The sequence below is a fragment of the Phoxinus phoxinus genome, assembly GCF_949152265.1.
Source record: "Phoxinus phoxinus genome assembly, chromosome: 5".
Lineage (NCBI taxonomy): Eukaryota > Metazoa > Chordata > Actinopteri > Cypriniformes > Leuciscidae > Phoxinus > Phoxinus phoxinus.
This window is the reverse complement of record NC_136880.1, coordinates 20,676,629-20,693,034: the sequence shown is the minus strand read 5'-3', so window position 1 is coordinate 20,693,034 and position 16,406 is coordinate 20,676,629. Positions and strand designations below refer to the sequence as shown.

The 16,406-nt window shown below is 36.0% G+C and overlaps 1 protein-coding gene across 3 annotated transcripts in view; it reads left to right on the top strand.

The window, feature by feature from the left end:
* The window catches only part of st3gal3b (ST3 beta-galactoside alpha-2,3-sialyltransferase 3b), a 117,892-nt gene that overhangs the window by 49,662 nt on the left and 51,824 nt on the right, over positions 1 to 16,406 (top strand). For all 3 annotated transcript variants that reach the window (XM_079612632.1, XM_079612634.1, XM_079612633.1), the window contains exon 2: positions 6,752 to 6,900. In XM_079612632.1, the coding sequence (XP_079468758.1) occupies positions 6,792 to 6,900 (109 nt within the window). In that variant the 5' untranslated portion in view covers positions 6,752 to 6,791. The remainder of the gene's footprint in view (positions 1 to 6,751; positions 6,901 to 16,406) is intronic.

Here is a 16,406-nt window from a genome sequence, read left to right as displayed (position 1 = left end):
GTCTGGTCATCAAATGTTAGTGAAACATGTTTATAGTTAATGTGATGAACTTTCCCTGCGGTTACTGTGCTGGTCTGGAACACTATTAACTATGATATTCTTGATTTTATTTTCTGTATGTTTTTCTGTGGCATTGAGGTATCATACAGGGGAACATAATCTCCCCAGATAGCAGACCGATGTCGATTCAACGTTGATTTTTAGTTGTAAAGGTTAGTATCAATCATCAATCAAATTTCAACGTTGAATCAACTTCAGAACGTTATTACACCGAAAATAAAACATCGATTCAACATTGAAATGCGGTTGAATGGCGTGTCTGACGTTGATTCAACGTTAATTCGATGAGCAAAACGATGTTGTTTCAATGTCACGAGAAACGTTGTTTCCACATTGATTCGATGTCAGTTTGCTATAGCACAAATTGAAGTTTAAAATTATTGTTGTGCTGCTCATGTGACAACAAATGTTAGTGGATTTTACCAATTATCATGACAGACTTTGATCCACCTTGAGCTTCTTTATTTTTTCACCCACATCAAATTGTTCTCATTTAATTCCCATTCCCATAAACTGTTCCCTTGATATGCTATACCATGAGTGGTTAAGGTGATAGTCATCATGATAGTTGGCAGGATGTTCATGTGTCTCTTTTCCATATAAGCTCCAAAAATGAGGTCTTCTTGATAGATGTGTGTGAAGAACATACAGAAATACAAGTTATTTACTGTAAATACCCCCCCCCCCCCCCATTTGGATGTAAATGTAAACTGACCGTCTAACTGAATCTGAATCAACCCAATGTGAAATTGTAAAGGTAATTTACCCCTTTTAAAAAACTAAATATTTATGATCGCTGTTTCCAGCGAGAAAATGGAGAAGCTGAGCTCGCGAGGCAGCCGTCGAAAGAGTGAACTGCAGCCACAAATAACTTGTGTGTTGCTGTTTCTCAAACAAAGCTATCATTGAGATGTTCAACTTATTTCATTAACTTTTAAACAGAAAGTTTTCAACCGACTGGAGGGTAGTTTGTTTTTGTTTTTTTTACTTTTGGTAGAAGTACAATGAAAGTATCTTAAGTAATTTCAGGATGTTTCCTATCAATTTAAATGATCAGAATATATGAAAAAGGTTTCTAAAAATATGTATTTTTATAAAAGAAAGTGGTACCCCACCCCATGTTAGGGGTAAGTTGCACCATATGGTTGTAAACTGACCATCTATCTGAATCAACCCCATGTGAAATTGTAAAGGTAATTTACCCCTTTTAAAAACTAATTTAATTATTACCGGTAAATTTCCTTTTACAAATAATCATATTACTTTTCTTAAAGCTAACTTCAACCACCAAAATAAAAAAATAAAAACTGAAGTTGAAATTTCAATATATTTAATTGTTTACATTTCTGAAACAATATTTTGAAAACCCAAGTTGTAACCTTCCCAAAAACAGACTAAACAAAGAGTTTAAGTAAAATGAAATGAAAACTGAATTAGAATGAATGATTAAAGCTGCAGTCCGTCGTTTTTCCTCTTTGTCGCCATCTCTGTTAGAAATCTGCAATTGCAGTTATTCGCGGAATTATTAACTGTGCGTGGGTAGTAAATCGGCATGAAACAGCGCGGATGAACACAATGTATTGAGGCTGCCGCGTCGCTGTGGATACTGTAGCCTACTGTCATCAGCAATCTCAGAGTATACTTTTTGAAAGTGTCAACATTAGAATTTTCATCGGAAAATGTCATCTGAACAAGTAAGTAACATTCACGTTTGTTCTGACCAAATTCGGGGGGTGGGGGGAAGCATTGCAGTAGCTATATCATGCTGATTAAATCTAACGATTGCTTATATCACATCAAAACGTGAAAAATATATTTTTTCTGTAGCCACTCTGAAGTCTGAAGTCTTTGGGTTTTACAACTGGTGAATCTCCAGTTGTCACCCCAGATAGCAAACTGACATCGAATCAATGTGGAAACAACGTTTCTCGTGACATTGAAACAACATCGTTTTGCTCATCGAATTAACGTTGAATCAACGTCAGACACGCCATTCAACCGCATTTCAATGTTGAATCGATGTTTTATTTTCGGTGTAATAACGTTCTGATTGAACGTAACTGTTGATTCAACGTTGAAATTTGATTGATGATTGATACTAACCTTTACAACTAAAAATCAACGTGGAATCGACATCGGTCTGCTATCTGGAACTGGTGATTCCCAGATAGCAAACTGACATCGAATCAATGTGGAAACGACGTTTCTCGTGACATTGAAACAACATCGTTTTGCTCATCGAATTAACGTTGAATCAACGTCAGACACGCCATTCAACCGCATTTCAATGTTGAATCCATGTTTTATTTTCGATGTAATAACGTTCTGATTGAACGTAGCTGTTGATTCTACGTTGAAATTTGATTGATGATTGATACTAACCTTTACAACTAAAAATCAATGTTGAATCGACATCGGTCTGCTATCGTAATTGTCGCTTTAAACTTTCGGGATCCACCATACCAAGTGCTAAATCTCCACCATCATCCACACACGCTATATAGCCGACTAGCCGGGGACTCCTTCTCTATGTGTACAGAAGTGACGTAATGACGCAAAGACATGCTCGAAATTCCCGCGGAAATCCACCAGTACCACTGGAATTAAAATCATTATTACAAGCTTACCGTTTTGAATCGAGGTAAGGCAAGCAGATAGTTTTGAACACTGGCTGGTTACGTTTTTTTCCAATAATGTCTTTTTTGACATTTTTAAACCCAAAAAAGTGCCGGACTGCAGCTTTAATTGTCACTGAAACTAATAAACATTTTAGTCAAACGGTTCTTGGCATGGTAGTTCATCTGGTTCATATCAAATAACAATTTGGTGTACTTGTAGTCAAGTCAATCACCTTTATTTATATAGCGCTTTTTTACAATACAGATTGTTTCAAAGCAGCTTTACAGTGATAACATAAAAATAATGCAACAGATCTAGAAGAAAATACTATCATAGTCCAGCTTAAGTAAGTTAAGTGATGGTTAATTTTTGTTGTAAAAAAGTTATGTTCATTTTTATATATATATATCCGCTCTGGAGAAAACAGTAATGTCATCGTCCACCTCAGTTGAGTTCTCATATAATGGTGTCAATGCAGATCAATAATATTGTTGAATATTAGCCTAAGTGTCCCCGACAGTGGCAAGTAACCAAAACTCCATCAAAAAAAAAAACCTTTGGAGAAACCAGGCTCAGTCGGGGGGCCAGTTCTCCTCTGGCCAACGAACGAACAGTGTATGATTATGATTCAAGCAGCATTACAGATCAGAAGTCAGATTGGATCAGAACATTCAGAATATTTATCTAGTTCCATCTGGTTGAAGTTCGGAGTCATCACAGTATGGAGACGAGTTTGTTGAGGATCGCTGTCGTGTTGAGGCCTTCACAGGGGAGAGTCTAGTTGAGACAATCTCTGCTGACACTTCATATCAGGGATGTGTTGTGGTCGTGTCTGGCGCAGGTCCAGCATCTGATCTGGATACGGCCCGGATCCGGCTGACCTAGTTTATGCAGTCGATTTGGATAATAGAAATGTATAATGTTCTATGAGAATGCCAGGTTAAAGAGATATGTTTTATTGTCTAGATTTAAACTGACAGAGTGTGTCTGCTTCCCGAACAATGCTAGGAAGACTATTCCAAAGTTTAAGTGTTATATAGAAAAGGATCTACCGCTTGCAGTTGATTTTGATATTCTAGGTATTCACTGGCCAGAATTTTGTGATTGCAATATGCGCTTGAGCTCGTTCACGTACTGGGGAGCTAAACCATTTAGTGCTTTGTAAGTAAATGGCGATATTTTAAAATGTATACAATGTTCAATAGGGAGCCAATGCAGTGTTGACAGAACTAGGCTAATGTGGTCATGCTTGGTTCTAGTTTACTGGTTCTAGTAAGACCTCTAGCTGCTGCATTTTGGACCAGCTAGAGTTTGGGCAACTAACCAGTAGAGCATATAATAATAATTTAGCCTTGAGGTCACGAACGCATGAACTAACTGTTCCACATTTTTCATTGAAAGCACATGTCGTAATTTAGAATTTCAGTTATATTTTTAAGATGAAAGAATGCGGTTTTACAGGAGCTAGATAAGTGTCTGTCAAATGAAAGATTGGTATCAAAGAGCCCACCCAGGTTCCTAACTGACGATAAAGACTTGACAGAGCAACCATCAAGTGTTAGACAGTATTCTAGGTTACTACGTGCAGAGGTTTTTTTGTTTGTTTTTCTATCTCTGTTTCTTCAGAATTAAGTAGTAGGAAATTACTATACACTGTTTCTATCAAATAAACTTTGGAAAAATAAGAGATTAACTAAACCAGTTGTGTAATATTAGATTGAAATTATACCAGTTTATACTTCAGAAATGTAACTTAACTCCAGTGCCTTATGGTGGGGTAAGTTAAAAGCTGGCTCAGTTTACCTCACAGAATTTGGCTCACTTTGCCCCAAATTTGCCATTTTGGGGGGAAAAAACTAGCTAGCATACCAATTCAGGCTAATATTTAGCTAAATAATTAGCATTGTTGTATACATTGCTAAATCACCAATATGCATCATAAATATTTTTAGACGTGGACAAATTTGCTTTGATGAACAGCCATTACATTTGATTTAAAATGTTTTTGGCTTGTCAAAGTAACATTTTAAGTAAATGGGTGCCTTCCACTCCTCCCATGTGCTTCTCCTTTTCAGTCTGTCAGAAATTATGGGTGGTTCCAAAATAAATGGGCACATGACAACAAAAGTGAATGGTTGCCAAGATAAATGGGGTGGGTCGGTCAACTTACAATACCCACTGTCTCAGGACTCTACGATGCGACCATTTCAGTCGCGTTTGTGACTGAAAATTACTGCGTGCGACTGTGAAATAGTGTTTAGGAGCACCAGTGCGACTGCCCCGATCAGGCCCGGTTCTATGGGGTGCACGAGGGTGCACCCTCAGTTGAAACTAATAACAGTATATTGGCCAAACAGATTTTGAAAAGCTCCATGTGTGCGTATTTGTGTTTGCACTCAGGAGATCGAGCGTGATGAGAGAACGTGTTGTTGAGCAATGTAGCCAATCACAGACATATCTGTTGATTTCTTGAGACACATGGCCAATCAGAGGCGTTTAAGTCAAAATCCACTCACCGCTCAAAACGCTGGAGTTTGTTCAGTGCTGAGTTATGCAGGCTCGTGAATCCTCTCATTATAACAAAGTTCAGACACGATGTAAATAAGATATTCATTGTGCAGTGTAGACAACTTCATTGATTATAAGGGAAGTTTGAGAGATTGCGATGAACTTAGACGAATGACAGCTTTTTAATGATTATAAAGGGCTTTGGCAAATGTAATATTGATTTTATACAACAATTCGATAAACATGAAGTTAATATTAAGTGACTTGCATTTTAAGAACAGTATTGTCTGATTTTTATCTATTTCGTCAGCGAAAATATTTCCAAACAAGCTGTCCCGCGGCGCATCTCCGAGCAGACACGGGTGTTTCGTTTATGAGTGAATCTGCATTTTAAAACGAATCTAGTGAGTCAATGCTTCAGTGACCAGTTCATAAAGACAGTCGCTTGATTTTTTTTCCTGAATGAATCAGCCGTTTGAATGAATCGATTGAATGAATGATTCAGTGTCAAAGACAGTCCCTGCGTCTCAATTCGCCTACTTATACTAGGCTACGCCCTAAAAGTATGTACTCTTTTTGTACAGAAAAAGCAGATTCTTTTGAGTGTGAAGCAAAAAGTATACAAGCTTTAAGACATACCATCACGTCATACAATTGCGTCTTGCTCTCTGTCGCATCCTGTCAAAGTTAGCTGGCCTGTCAATCATCTTGTCACAGTTAAAATCCTCCACATTTAATTTAATGGGCTTTATGCACAGCTGCACTACTTCCTGAACTTTAGCCAGCTCCTTTGTTTCCTGTCTGCCATTATTGGACAAACTGATTAATCCAGGTGTGTCTGATTATTGTTGTTGGTCAGGCACACCTGGATTAATCAGTTTGTCCAATAATTACGGGCAGTTTTAGTATCATTTTGGTAATTAAAATTATTTAACATTTCTATATCCAAAACCTTTTATTTAAAACCTTAATCTCATAACTTATTTTTTATCATGAATTTAAATGCATTCATGCCACTTCTGAGCCTCATTAAACAGTCTGTACATATACATAATACACCTTTTTGTTATTCTATGCCACCTTAGTGCAAAGATGAATTTTGTAGTGATTTAATTTGATTGGTAACTTATTCTTCCTGATTACGCTTATTATTCTAACTCAATTTATAAATATACATTTATGAATTTGACATAAAAGATGACACATTTAAGAAGTTATTTTAAAGAGTCAAATATTGCCTCATGATTTTTTTAAAGTAGTAGCACATGTGAAAAATTGTGAAATATGAATAATTTTAAAGAATTCTTTTTACTATGTAAGTTTTAAATCCAAAGATTGATTTGGAACAATGTAAATGTCTCTACTGTCACCTTTAATCACTTTAATGTATAATTGTTGAATAAACATACACATTTATTTCTCAAGAAATACGTAATCTTTTTTCTTTTTTTTTTCCTCAGCTGACAAACTGACTTGTGTACTTTTAATAATGAGAGTCTGTCTGCTTGACTGCATGCTGTGAACATGTGATTCAGCTTCCCTGACTTTCCTGTCCTGTTTCTAGGTGATGTAAAAACACGGTACCATGTGAATGGTTGAGGAACATGAAGCCTGCACACAAACTACTGTTCGTTCTGTGTCCCATGCTGGTCTTGGGGTTCATCTACTACTCTTCTGGGAAGCTCCATTTGCACGTGTGGGGCCAGAAGCCACGTGAGTAGTTCTCAGGCCTCGTATTGCCATCTATCTGTTAATGTGAGTCAGGTTGTGACCTCTCTGTACATGGGCGCCTTTTGCTCAGTCAATATGTATGTTTGTCACAGTTTGTTTGTTAGGACCTCTGGCAGTTGAATTATTAAGCTTAACAGTCCGCTTGCGTGCTTGCCATACAACTGGTTGTTTAGCTCAGATCACGTCTCAAAGTGATTATACTTGTGTGGGTTCACAGAGTTTGCAGTACTGTTTACAAAGAGCTCACATTTTGTAATAGTTTGCTCAAAGCGGTATTTTCTTTTTTCTTTTCTTTTTATTCATATTTTGAATTGGCTTTTGTTTTTATAATGTTAATTTTCATGTTCATTTTAGTTTAATTTTTAGTAATTTCATTGTGCTTTAGTCATTTTATTTTTTTAAAAAATATATTCTTTAATTTATTTTAATTTATTTTTTTATTTCCAGTTTAATTGTAAAATAGAAAGAGTTGTAAAATAATTTTAGTGCTTCAACTTCAAGGCAATTTTTCTAACTTTTGTTTAGTTTATGTATTTTTTAAGTATGTTATATTTTTTTTTATTTCAGCATTTTTTTTGCTGAAATTCAGCATTACCCAACACACAAATATTGTGTAATATTTTTAGTAGGAAAATTGCAAGATTCTCAAATATCCTGCTTTTCAGTTACATGGTTTTTTTTTTTTTTTAAACTTTATTTTTTAAGGTTTTACATTTTTCACATTTGAACCAAAAAAAATAAGAACTCAAAGTAACAAACAAACATACAGACCGACCAAAGAAGAAATTACTTACTATAATGTGAAGCCACCATACAATGAATCATGTTCCCTAGACACATACTAAGTGAAATAAAAAAATTTTTTTTTAAATATAAATGGCATCTATTTATCAAAGAAAGTTTTCCATTTCTTCCAATAACTGTCCCCTTTTTCCGAAGCATGCCTTAAGAAAAAAGTAATTTTCTCCATGTTGTATATTTCGTTTGTGATTTCTATCCACTGCGATGAGGTAGGAGGGTCTATGTTCAGCCATTTGCGTGTAATGGCCTTCTTGCTTGATGCTTGTAAGATTTGTAGCAGGTATCTGTCTTCTTTTCTTGTCCCATTTGGTATATTTCCAAGATAAAACACAGAAAAGGTCTCATCTAGTTGTAATCCCAATATCTTTTTTATATATCTGATAATATCTGTCCAGTAGGGGGTGATCTTAGAACACCCCCAAAATATGTGAAAATGTCCTGCTGATTTCTGTCCACAGTTCCTCCAGCAATTACCATGTTCAGTGTTTTTAGTCTGTTGTTCTTTGATCTTTGGAGTAATGAAGTACCTTAATGTATTTTTCCAAGTAAATTCTCTCCATAAATCAGAGCTGGAAGTAGTAGCAATAGTTCTACATATATTTAGCCAATCATCCTCAGTTATATTCATTCCACTTTCATTTTCCCATCTTTGTTTAATATACATAGTGGAAAGCTTTTTCCCTGATTGTAAAAGAGAATACACTCCGGAGACATGTTTTTTAGTGAGTTTCCCCCTACATGCATTTATGAGAAGCATAACTAAGGGGCTGGTCTCCATGTTTTTGGACCTGATATCTGCATTAACATGATGTCTTAATTGAAGATACCTGAAGAAATCATCTTTCCTCAAGTCATATTTTTCCGATAATTGTTGAAAAGTTTCTAGGCCATTATCTGTAATTATTTTCCAATATGCCGTAATACCCTTACTACACCAGTTTTTGAATCTTGCATCATTTTTTGCAGGTATAAAGTCCCTGTCATATGCTGGCCAGCGTAAGATCTTTGCCCCTCTTTCAATTCTCTTGTCTCTTAATTCTGAGAGCCAAATGCTTAATGGTGTTTTTATTCCAAGAGATACTTTGGTTAAAAGTGATTGTATTAGTTGTTTGTCTCCTAACATAGAGGGGATAGGGGTGCAGATCTCAGCCTGATCCATTTCTTTCCACTTGGCGTCACTTGACGGGTCACACCATGTTATCAAAATCCCAAGTTGTGCTGCTTTATAATAACTCTGTAAACATGGGAGAGCCCTACCACCTTCCTTTTTGGCTAGTTGCAATGTCTCTAATTTTATTCTAGGTCTGCGTTTACACCAAATAAAATTCGAAATTATTTTGTTCCATTCATTAAATTGCTTAGAGGTCACCTCATTTGGTAATGCTAAGAAAAGATAAAGTAGTCTTGGTAGTATAATCATTTTGACCAGTTCTATTCTGTTGTACATATTCATTGGGAGTATTAGCCAACGATCCATATCATGTTTTATATTGCATGTTAAGGGAATATAATTGTGTTTATATACTTCTGTCAGTTCTCTAGGAATATTGACCCCTAAATATTTAATTATGTTATTATTCCAATTACATTTTAAATGTTTTTGTATCTGTTTGCTTGGTTTATAGTTAAATGTCAAAATTTGAGTTTTATGGAGGTTTAATTTGTATCCAGAATAAGAGCCATATTTTTTAAGTAGAGATATTAATGTTGTCAAACTAATATCAGGTTTGATGAGAGTCATCAAAATGTCATCTGCATACAAACAGATTTTGTATTCTGTTTTGTATACATTGACTCCTGTAATGTTTTCTGATTCTCTGATGGCTTGTGCCAATGGCTCAATAAACAATACAAATAGCGTTGCGCTCATCGCACATCCTTGTCTACAGCCTCGTTTTAGGGAAACACTATCTGATAGATCTCCGTTAATTTTTATTCTTGCTGTAGGCGAATTATATAGGGATTTTAGACATTTGATAACCTGGTCATTAAAACCGAATCGTTTTAAAGACATATATAGAAATTCCCATCTCACAGAATCAAATGCCTTTTCTGCATCAAGGCTGAGGACGACAGATTCTGTGGGCTTCATATGATTTATGACTTTAAACGCTCTCCGTATGTTGTCATGCGTTGTTCTATTTTTAACAAATCCTGTCTGATCTGTATCTATCAAATCTGGCAGAATGTTTTCAAATCGTTTGGCCAGTATTGTGGTAAATATTCTATAATCTATGTTCAATACTGATATAGGTCTATAAGAGCTACATTCAGTTGCATCCTTCCCTGGTTTAAGTATTACAGAAATAAGGGCCTGATTCCATGATATTGGCACTTCTCCGCCTTCCAAAACCTGATTAAAACAACTTTTCAAAATAGGTATTATCATTAGCTTGAAGCATTTATACCATTCCGATGGAAACCCGTCAGGACCTGGCACTTTATTCCCCTTTAAATTTGATATCGCTTTTCCTATTTCTTCCTCTGTTATTTGCTGTGTAAGTTTTTTATTCTGTTCTGTGCCTATAGATGGTAAATCTAATGAGTCCAAGAAACTTTCTACTATATTTATGTCTGCCGCTGGAGGCTGGGAGTATAATTTGGAATAGTAAGATACAAATGATTCTTGTATATCTTCTAGATTATATCGTACCTCATTATTCTGTGGGTTTTTTATCTTAGGTATGTAACGACTAGCTTCTTGTTTGCGTGCTCTCCACGCAAGTAATCTTTTGGCTTTAGGTCCATTCTCATAATAGGTTTGTTTGACAAATTTGGCTTTTTTGGTCACTTGATTTTCATAAAGTTCGTTTAAAGTCTTTCGGGTCAGATTTAGTTGTTCTAAACTATCTGTATTATTATTTCTTTGATGTTCCTCCTCCAAAAGCTTAAGTTCTCTAGTCTTATCATCAATTCTTTTCTCATTTTCTTTTTTCCTTTTTGATGACCACATTATCAGTTTACCTCTGAGAACTGCTTTAGCGGCATCCCATATTACACTTGGTGAAATATTTTCCTTATTATTGTTGTGATACATGTAATCTTCAAACTCCTTCTGAATGTATTGTTGAAATGCTGTCTCGTTAAGAAAACTAGAGTTTAATCTCCAGATCCTTTCTTTTCGTTTAATATCTAAATGTATTGACAAGTAAACCCCTGCATGATCCGAGATGTCCCTAACTCCTATTTTACAATCAATAATTCTATGTCTGTCAGAATTGAGCATGAAGAAATAATCTAATCTAGAAAAAATAGAATGAGAGTGGGAAAAAAATGTAAAACTCTTTTCATGTGGATGTAGGTCTCTCCAAACGTCTATCATACCTAGCTCTTTCATTATTTTTTTAGTATGTAGTGCCTCTGATTGTATCTTTTTCGTCTTAGATGAGGAATCCAGTGAAGGATGCAAGTGAATATTCCAGTCTCCCCCACATATCACCACCCCAGACATTTCCATACATAATAAATCAAAAACTTTCTTAGTAAATTGCTTATTATGCCCAGGGGGTCTATATATGTTCAACAATGTAACCTCCTTATGATCAATGAAACCTTTTACTAAAATGTATCGACCATCAGCATCTGCAACCTGTGAGACAAACTGAAAATTTACATGATTTGCAATGAGTATTGAAACTCCTCTTGCGTTGCCATGTTTAAATGAAGAATAGTACGAATTTTTAAACCATTTTTTAAGTTTTTCATGTTCGGTATCTGAAAGGTGCGTTTCTTGCCAAAATATGACATCTTGCTTTTCTCTCTTCATTTTAGCTATTACTTTACCCCTTTTTATAGGATTGTGTAAGCCATTTACATTAAGAGTGATAAAGTTATATTTCTGTCTAGTCATTTTCTTTTTTAGGAAACTTTATTATTACTGTACAGCTAGAATGGCTAAGAGAAAAATTATAAAATGTCGGTCTGTCTAAAAGAAAACATAAAGAACAAATGAACAAGAACAAAAACGACTTCCACAGGTGAAGTGCCATGATCACTTCTACTCTGAAAGCGGAATCCTCTAAGATCAAAGGAGTCCCTCTCAATGCGAGTCGTATCTTCTGATTTAAATCAGATCAGCTCGCGTGGTAGAGAAAACAGGCGTGCATTTCCCAGCGGCAGGGTACAGATTACATCTTAAGATAAGGAAAGCTGTTAAGAAAAATCTCACCGGTGAACAGTTTGATATTGACCTTAGCTAGTGGCATCTCCGCTGCGTCGAAATTCTTTTAATTTTTCTTGGATGTCTTTGATCCTCTCCCGCTGACGTCGTGAGGTACCCGCATTTAGCCATGTAGATTTGACCATCCTTGGTCCAGAAGGATCCTTGTATCTAGTCACTTGGTTGAAAGTTTCGGCATTAATCACTCCTCTTCCCTTCAGGTCGTTCGCGGCTTCTTGAAGATCTCTGTATATCACTGGACCGGTTTGGAAATGAACACGGAGTCGCGCTGGGTGTAGCGTCTGACAGCGGAGGTTTTTTTCCTGAAGAGCTCTTCTAATGGGGACATAGGCCTTCCTCTTTGCCAAAATGTCACTGGTGTAGTCTTGTTCGAAGAAAATGCGTTTCCCTTTGTATTGAATATTTTTCTTCTTCCAAGCAGATTGAAGCACACGCTCTTTGATTTGAAACTCTAGGAAGCATAGGACGATTGATCTCGGGCTAGCCCCCTGAGGAGGTTTAGTAGCTAGGGAGCGATGACATCTTTGTATTCCGAGGGAGGTGTCGGGAAAAGCTAGCTCTGCTTTGATAAATCTCTCCACAAAACCCGTTATATCGTCTCCTTCGGCTTCCTCTTCTATGCCGTGGATCCGCAAATTGTTTCTACGGGAGCGTGCCTCCAAGTCTTCAAGTCTTGTCTGGAGTTGTTCCTGTAGTTCAAGTGAGTGGGATAGCATATCTCTTGCATCCGTGCTAAAGGCCTCCATTTCAGTGATTCTATCCTCAGTCGCCTCCACCCTGGTCGTTACATCTTTTATGTCGGTCTCAATAGCGCTCAGTTTGATGTTCATTTCTCCTCTAAAATCACCAAGTTCCCTTTTGAGTTGGTCCGTTGCTTCGCTGAGCTCTTTAGAGATGTCCGTGTGTATTTGTTTTATTTCGGCAATGATGCTAACCTTCATAGCCTCCATGTTATCGACGTCTGATAACTTGTCAGCGCACGAGGTGCTATTCTCGCTGTCACTCGGTGGTAAAACGTCCTCTTCTAAATTAGGAGCCTTTCCTTTGTTTTTTGACTTCCGTCCCCCTGGCATTATCTCCATTAACTTTTATATCATTAAAACAGCGTTAAGCCAAGAGGAGGATTCAAACCTGCCGGGAGCTCTAGAATTATGCGACCGCTCGCCTCTCCGCCATTACTGGAAGCCCTCAGTTACATGGTTAACAGGCGTGGTAGGGTTTTGCTTGCCTAAATATTTGAGTCCTCCCTTTATAATCACTACAGCTGTCAAGCTAACCGCAAGCTCACTGAATTCTGCGCACTCATGAAAAACTTACGATTCTGGATAAGTTGAGAAATTTTCAATAGAGATCCTGATTCTCCCACAATTCTGATCAGACAACCAGACAAAATAACAAAATGTTAATGGCTACAGTCTATTTAAAAGTGTTTAATCAATTAGATTTTTTTGGTTACACTTTATTTTAATGTCATTGTTACAGTGTAATTATATATTTAAGGACTGAGCAATAATAATTTACAGCATGTACTTACTATAGGGTTAGATTTGGTTGAGGGTTAATTACTCTTGCTATATTATATTTTTCTATAGTTTAACTATCTTAAGCCTTTAGAAAAAATATCATGAACACAATGATGGGATGGAATGGGCTGTTATGCAAGAGGGACCAGGTTAAATCCAGGGCAGCAAATTGGTCAGGGCCGGCCCTGATTGGTTCGGTGGGAGTTATTATAGTGGTTGATTTATTTCTTGACTGGTGAAAAGGTCTATATCTGCATTTTTACTTTAGAGTGTCCTTCATTAGAGTTTGAAGGAAAAGTCTTTTATAGGTGTATCATTCTCAAATAATGAAATCTTTCTGAAATTTCAAGTTCAAAAGTTCAGTTTCTCCCATAGAAGCTGATGGTATTAGTGGTGATGGTAACACCTTGACATTGTTGCTAATCACAAACAATTTAATTTCATAAATTAAACAAAGATGCATTTTGTCAAGCATCTCAAAATTGATTGATTTGTTGTGATGGAACAATATACCCAACTAACAAGAAAAGAAAAATCTGCAGTACTGTCATTTAAGTGTTATATCAAAATCAAGATTATATCGAAACTGTGAATCTCATATTGTGTGTGGAACCAAATCATGGGAGACCCTTATTGCCGCACCTCTAGTGATTTGACTAGCTGGGGACACACTTGAGGACTACTACTAGCTGAAACATTTTAAGACTGAACTCAACACACTTGCATACGTGAGCAGCGACACACTGTTAGCGAACATCTGACGCCACCCGTTTCGATGTATATGTAAATGTATGCTGCGCGCTTTCCTCTCAATAACAAAATAAACACAACAAAATTGAGAAAACTGCAAGCATTTTTTAATAAAGCATGAGAAAAGCATCCGATCATCATAGCAACGTGGATATGTTTGCATGAGCTCTGCAATTCGGCAATAGATTCCTTAGTGATGGTGACGTTGAATTCGTGGGACCGTGGTGTAGTTCGTTTATAGCCTACCTTTAGATTTTTACTTCTGTTCATCTATGAACATTATCTTTATAGACAAAATGTGTAAGTATCATACATTTTTGTTGGTCACAGAGCTTGTTTTTTGCAATAATCCTAAATCCTATGGAAAAATCTGTATTAAACACGACAAAAAAAAAGTCAGTGTCTCACTAACACTAATATTGGGCACTAAAATTTTATTTTCAAAATATTTGTATTATTAAATACTTTTATTTAAAAAAATGTGTTGCTTTTTGCATGTTTTAGAATAATAAATACCGTAATAAATACCGTAATTGTAGCCTAAATGTTATAGATGTATGCCAGATAAAGGGTACGATAGATTTTTTTTAAAACTCGTCAATAAAAAAAAGAAAGTCCATTAAACATAGTCAAACCATATCACATTTTTAAAATAATTTTAGTGAGACGGTTTCTTTTAATTTATTTTCGTGACCGAACAGTCACATTTTTGTCACTATATTTTAAGAATGACCCAGATGCATTGTGATTCTATCTAAAAAGACATTAAATATTACTATAATTATATGTTTTAAATGTGCATATATTTGTATGTAATTATTCAAAAAGTTGATCAGCCATAGGAAAACAAGTCATGAGAGGTTTTCCAGCAGGGTTTTTAAATTGGATCCATAGTGTCAACAAAGAGATTTAGGTTACGTTTACACGACACCGATTTTCTAAAAATGGAAAAGTTTTTCCTTCGTGTTTTCCCTCGTAAAGACGACAATGTGTTCTAAAGTAGTTGTATATATAGACTATAGACTGAACACATAATATGCATGTGCATGACGTCACTGTTTTAACAAATTCACGTTTTGTAGTTTACACGGAGACGATAACATTATAATTTTCAAAAACGCATTTCAAAAGTTTGTATTTTCAGGACCCCAAATCACTGTTGTTGTGTGATGCATAAAAAAAGTTCTCTGTTTTTAGCTGAAAAGGGCGTCGTTTAAACGTCCTGATTGGAAAATATAAAATTTTGCACGAAACCAACATTCCTTATGAAATGAGTTTCGAGAGTGAATTCAATTCTGTTATCTAGAGGCTCCTTGTTTGTTTAGGCTTATCAGGTCCGCAGAAGAGGACGTGTTGTGTGTCAGAAAAAAATAATGAAACGTTATAAAGTTTGAAATTGGAATCCCCCATTACTTCTGTACCTTTACACTTTTTGTAGGCATGCTTTTCCCAAAAACTGTGCAAACAAATATGTTCAAAAAGAGTGGCGATCAGTTCCATTTACTTTTTATACACCGAGAGAGGTCATACTGTAAATGTAAATATTTCCTTAAATCCAGGACTGTTAATACAAAATTAAAGAGCCCACCAAGCAAATGTTTCAAAGGGGTATATTTTTTTATTCATTTATTTATTTTTCATGGGATTGTTTCAACCTTTATTTATAGGTCCAGAATCAGGAAAGTTGAGAGTCTAGAATGACCAACTACCGGTTAGTCAAGGGTGAATCAGGCTTACTTTTTAGTATCAAATTAGACCAATCTACGTTTTTATGTAACTGACTTGACCAGTCTTAAAGGAAGAAATGTGATGACTTGTAAGACTAGTCTTAGCAATTTATACAACCAGCCCCTGGTCAGGACGTGTAGGACTCGTAACTGGGTCCCGAGACAACAGCTCTTGTCACGGGCGCTTTACAATACCTTGTCGACTAGTCGGTTGTAAAATTTCCGTTTAAACATTAATGAAATTATTCGTTGTGCACATCCCTAATGCAAGCTCTTACTGTTATAGTAAATGTTTACTGGCAACATTTAAATAACCTTGATATTGTGACATGGTTGACATGGAATTAAGATACAGACTTTTTGTTTGCCCAATAAAAGGTTACAGAGATATTAATGTTATAAGGCAGGTTCTTGATGTTCTTCCATTGGAATACTGTTTTTTCACCGGATGAATCCCATATAAGGTACTTCTATTTGCAATCTTTCCTCAGCCACTAGAGGGAGGGA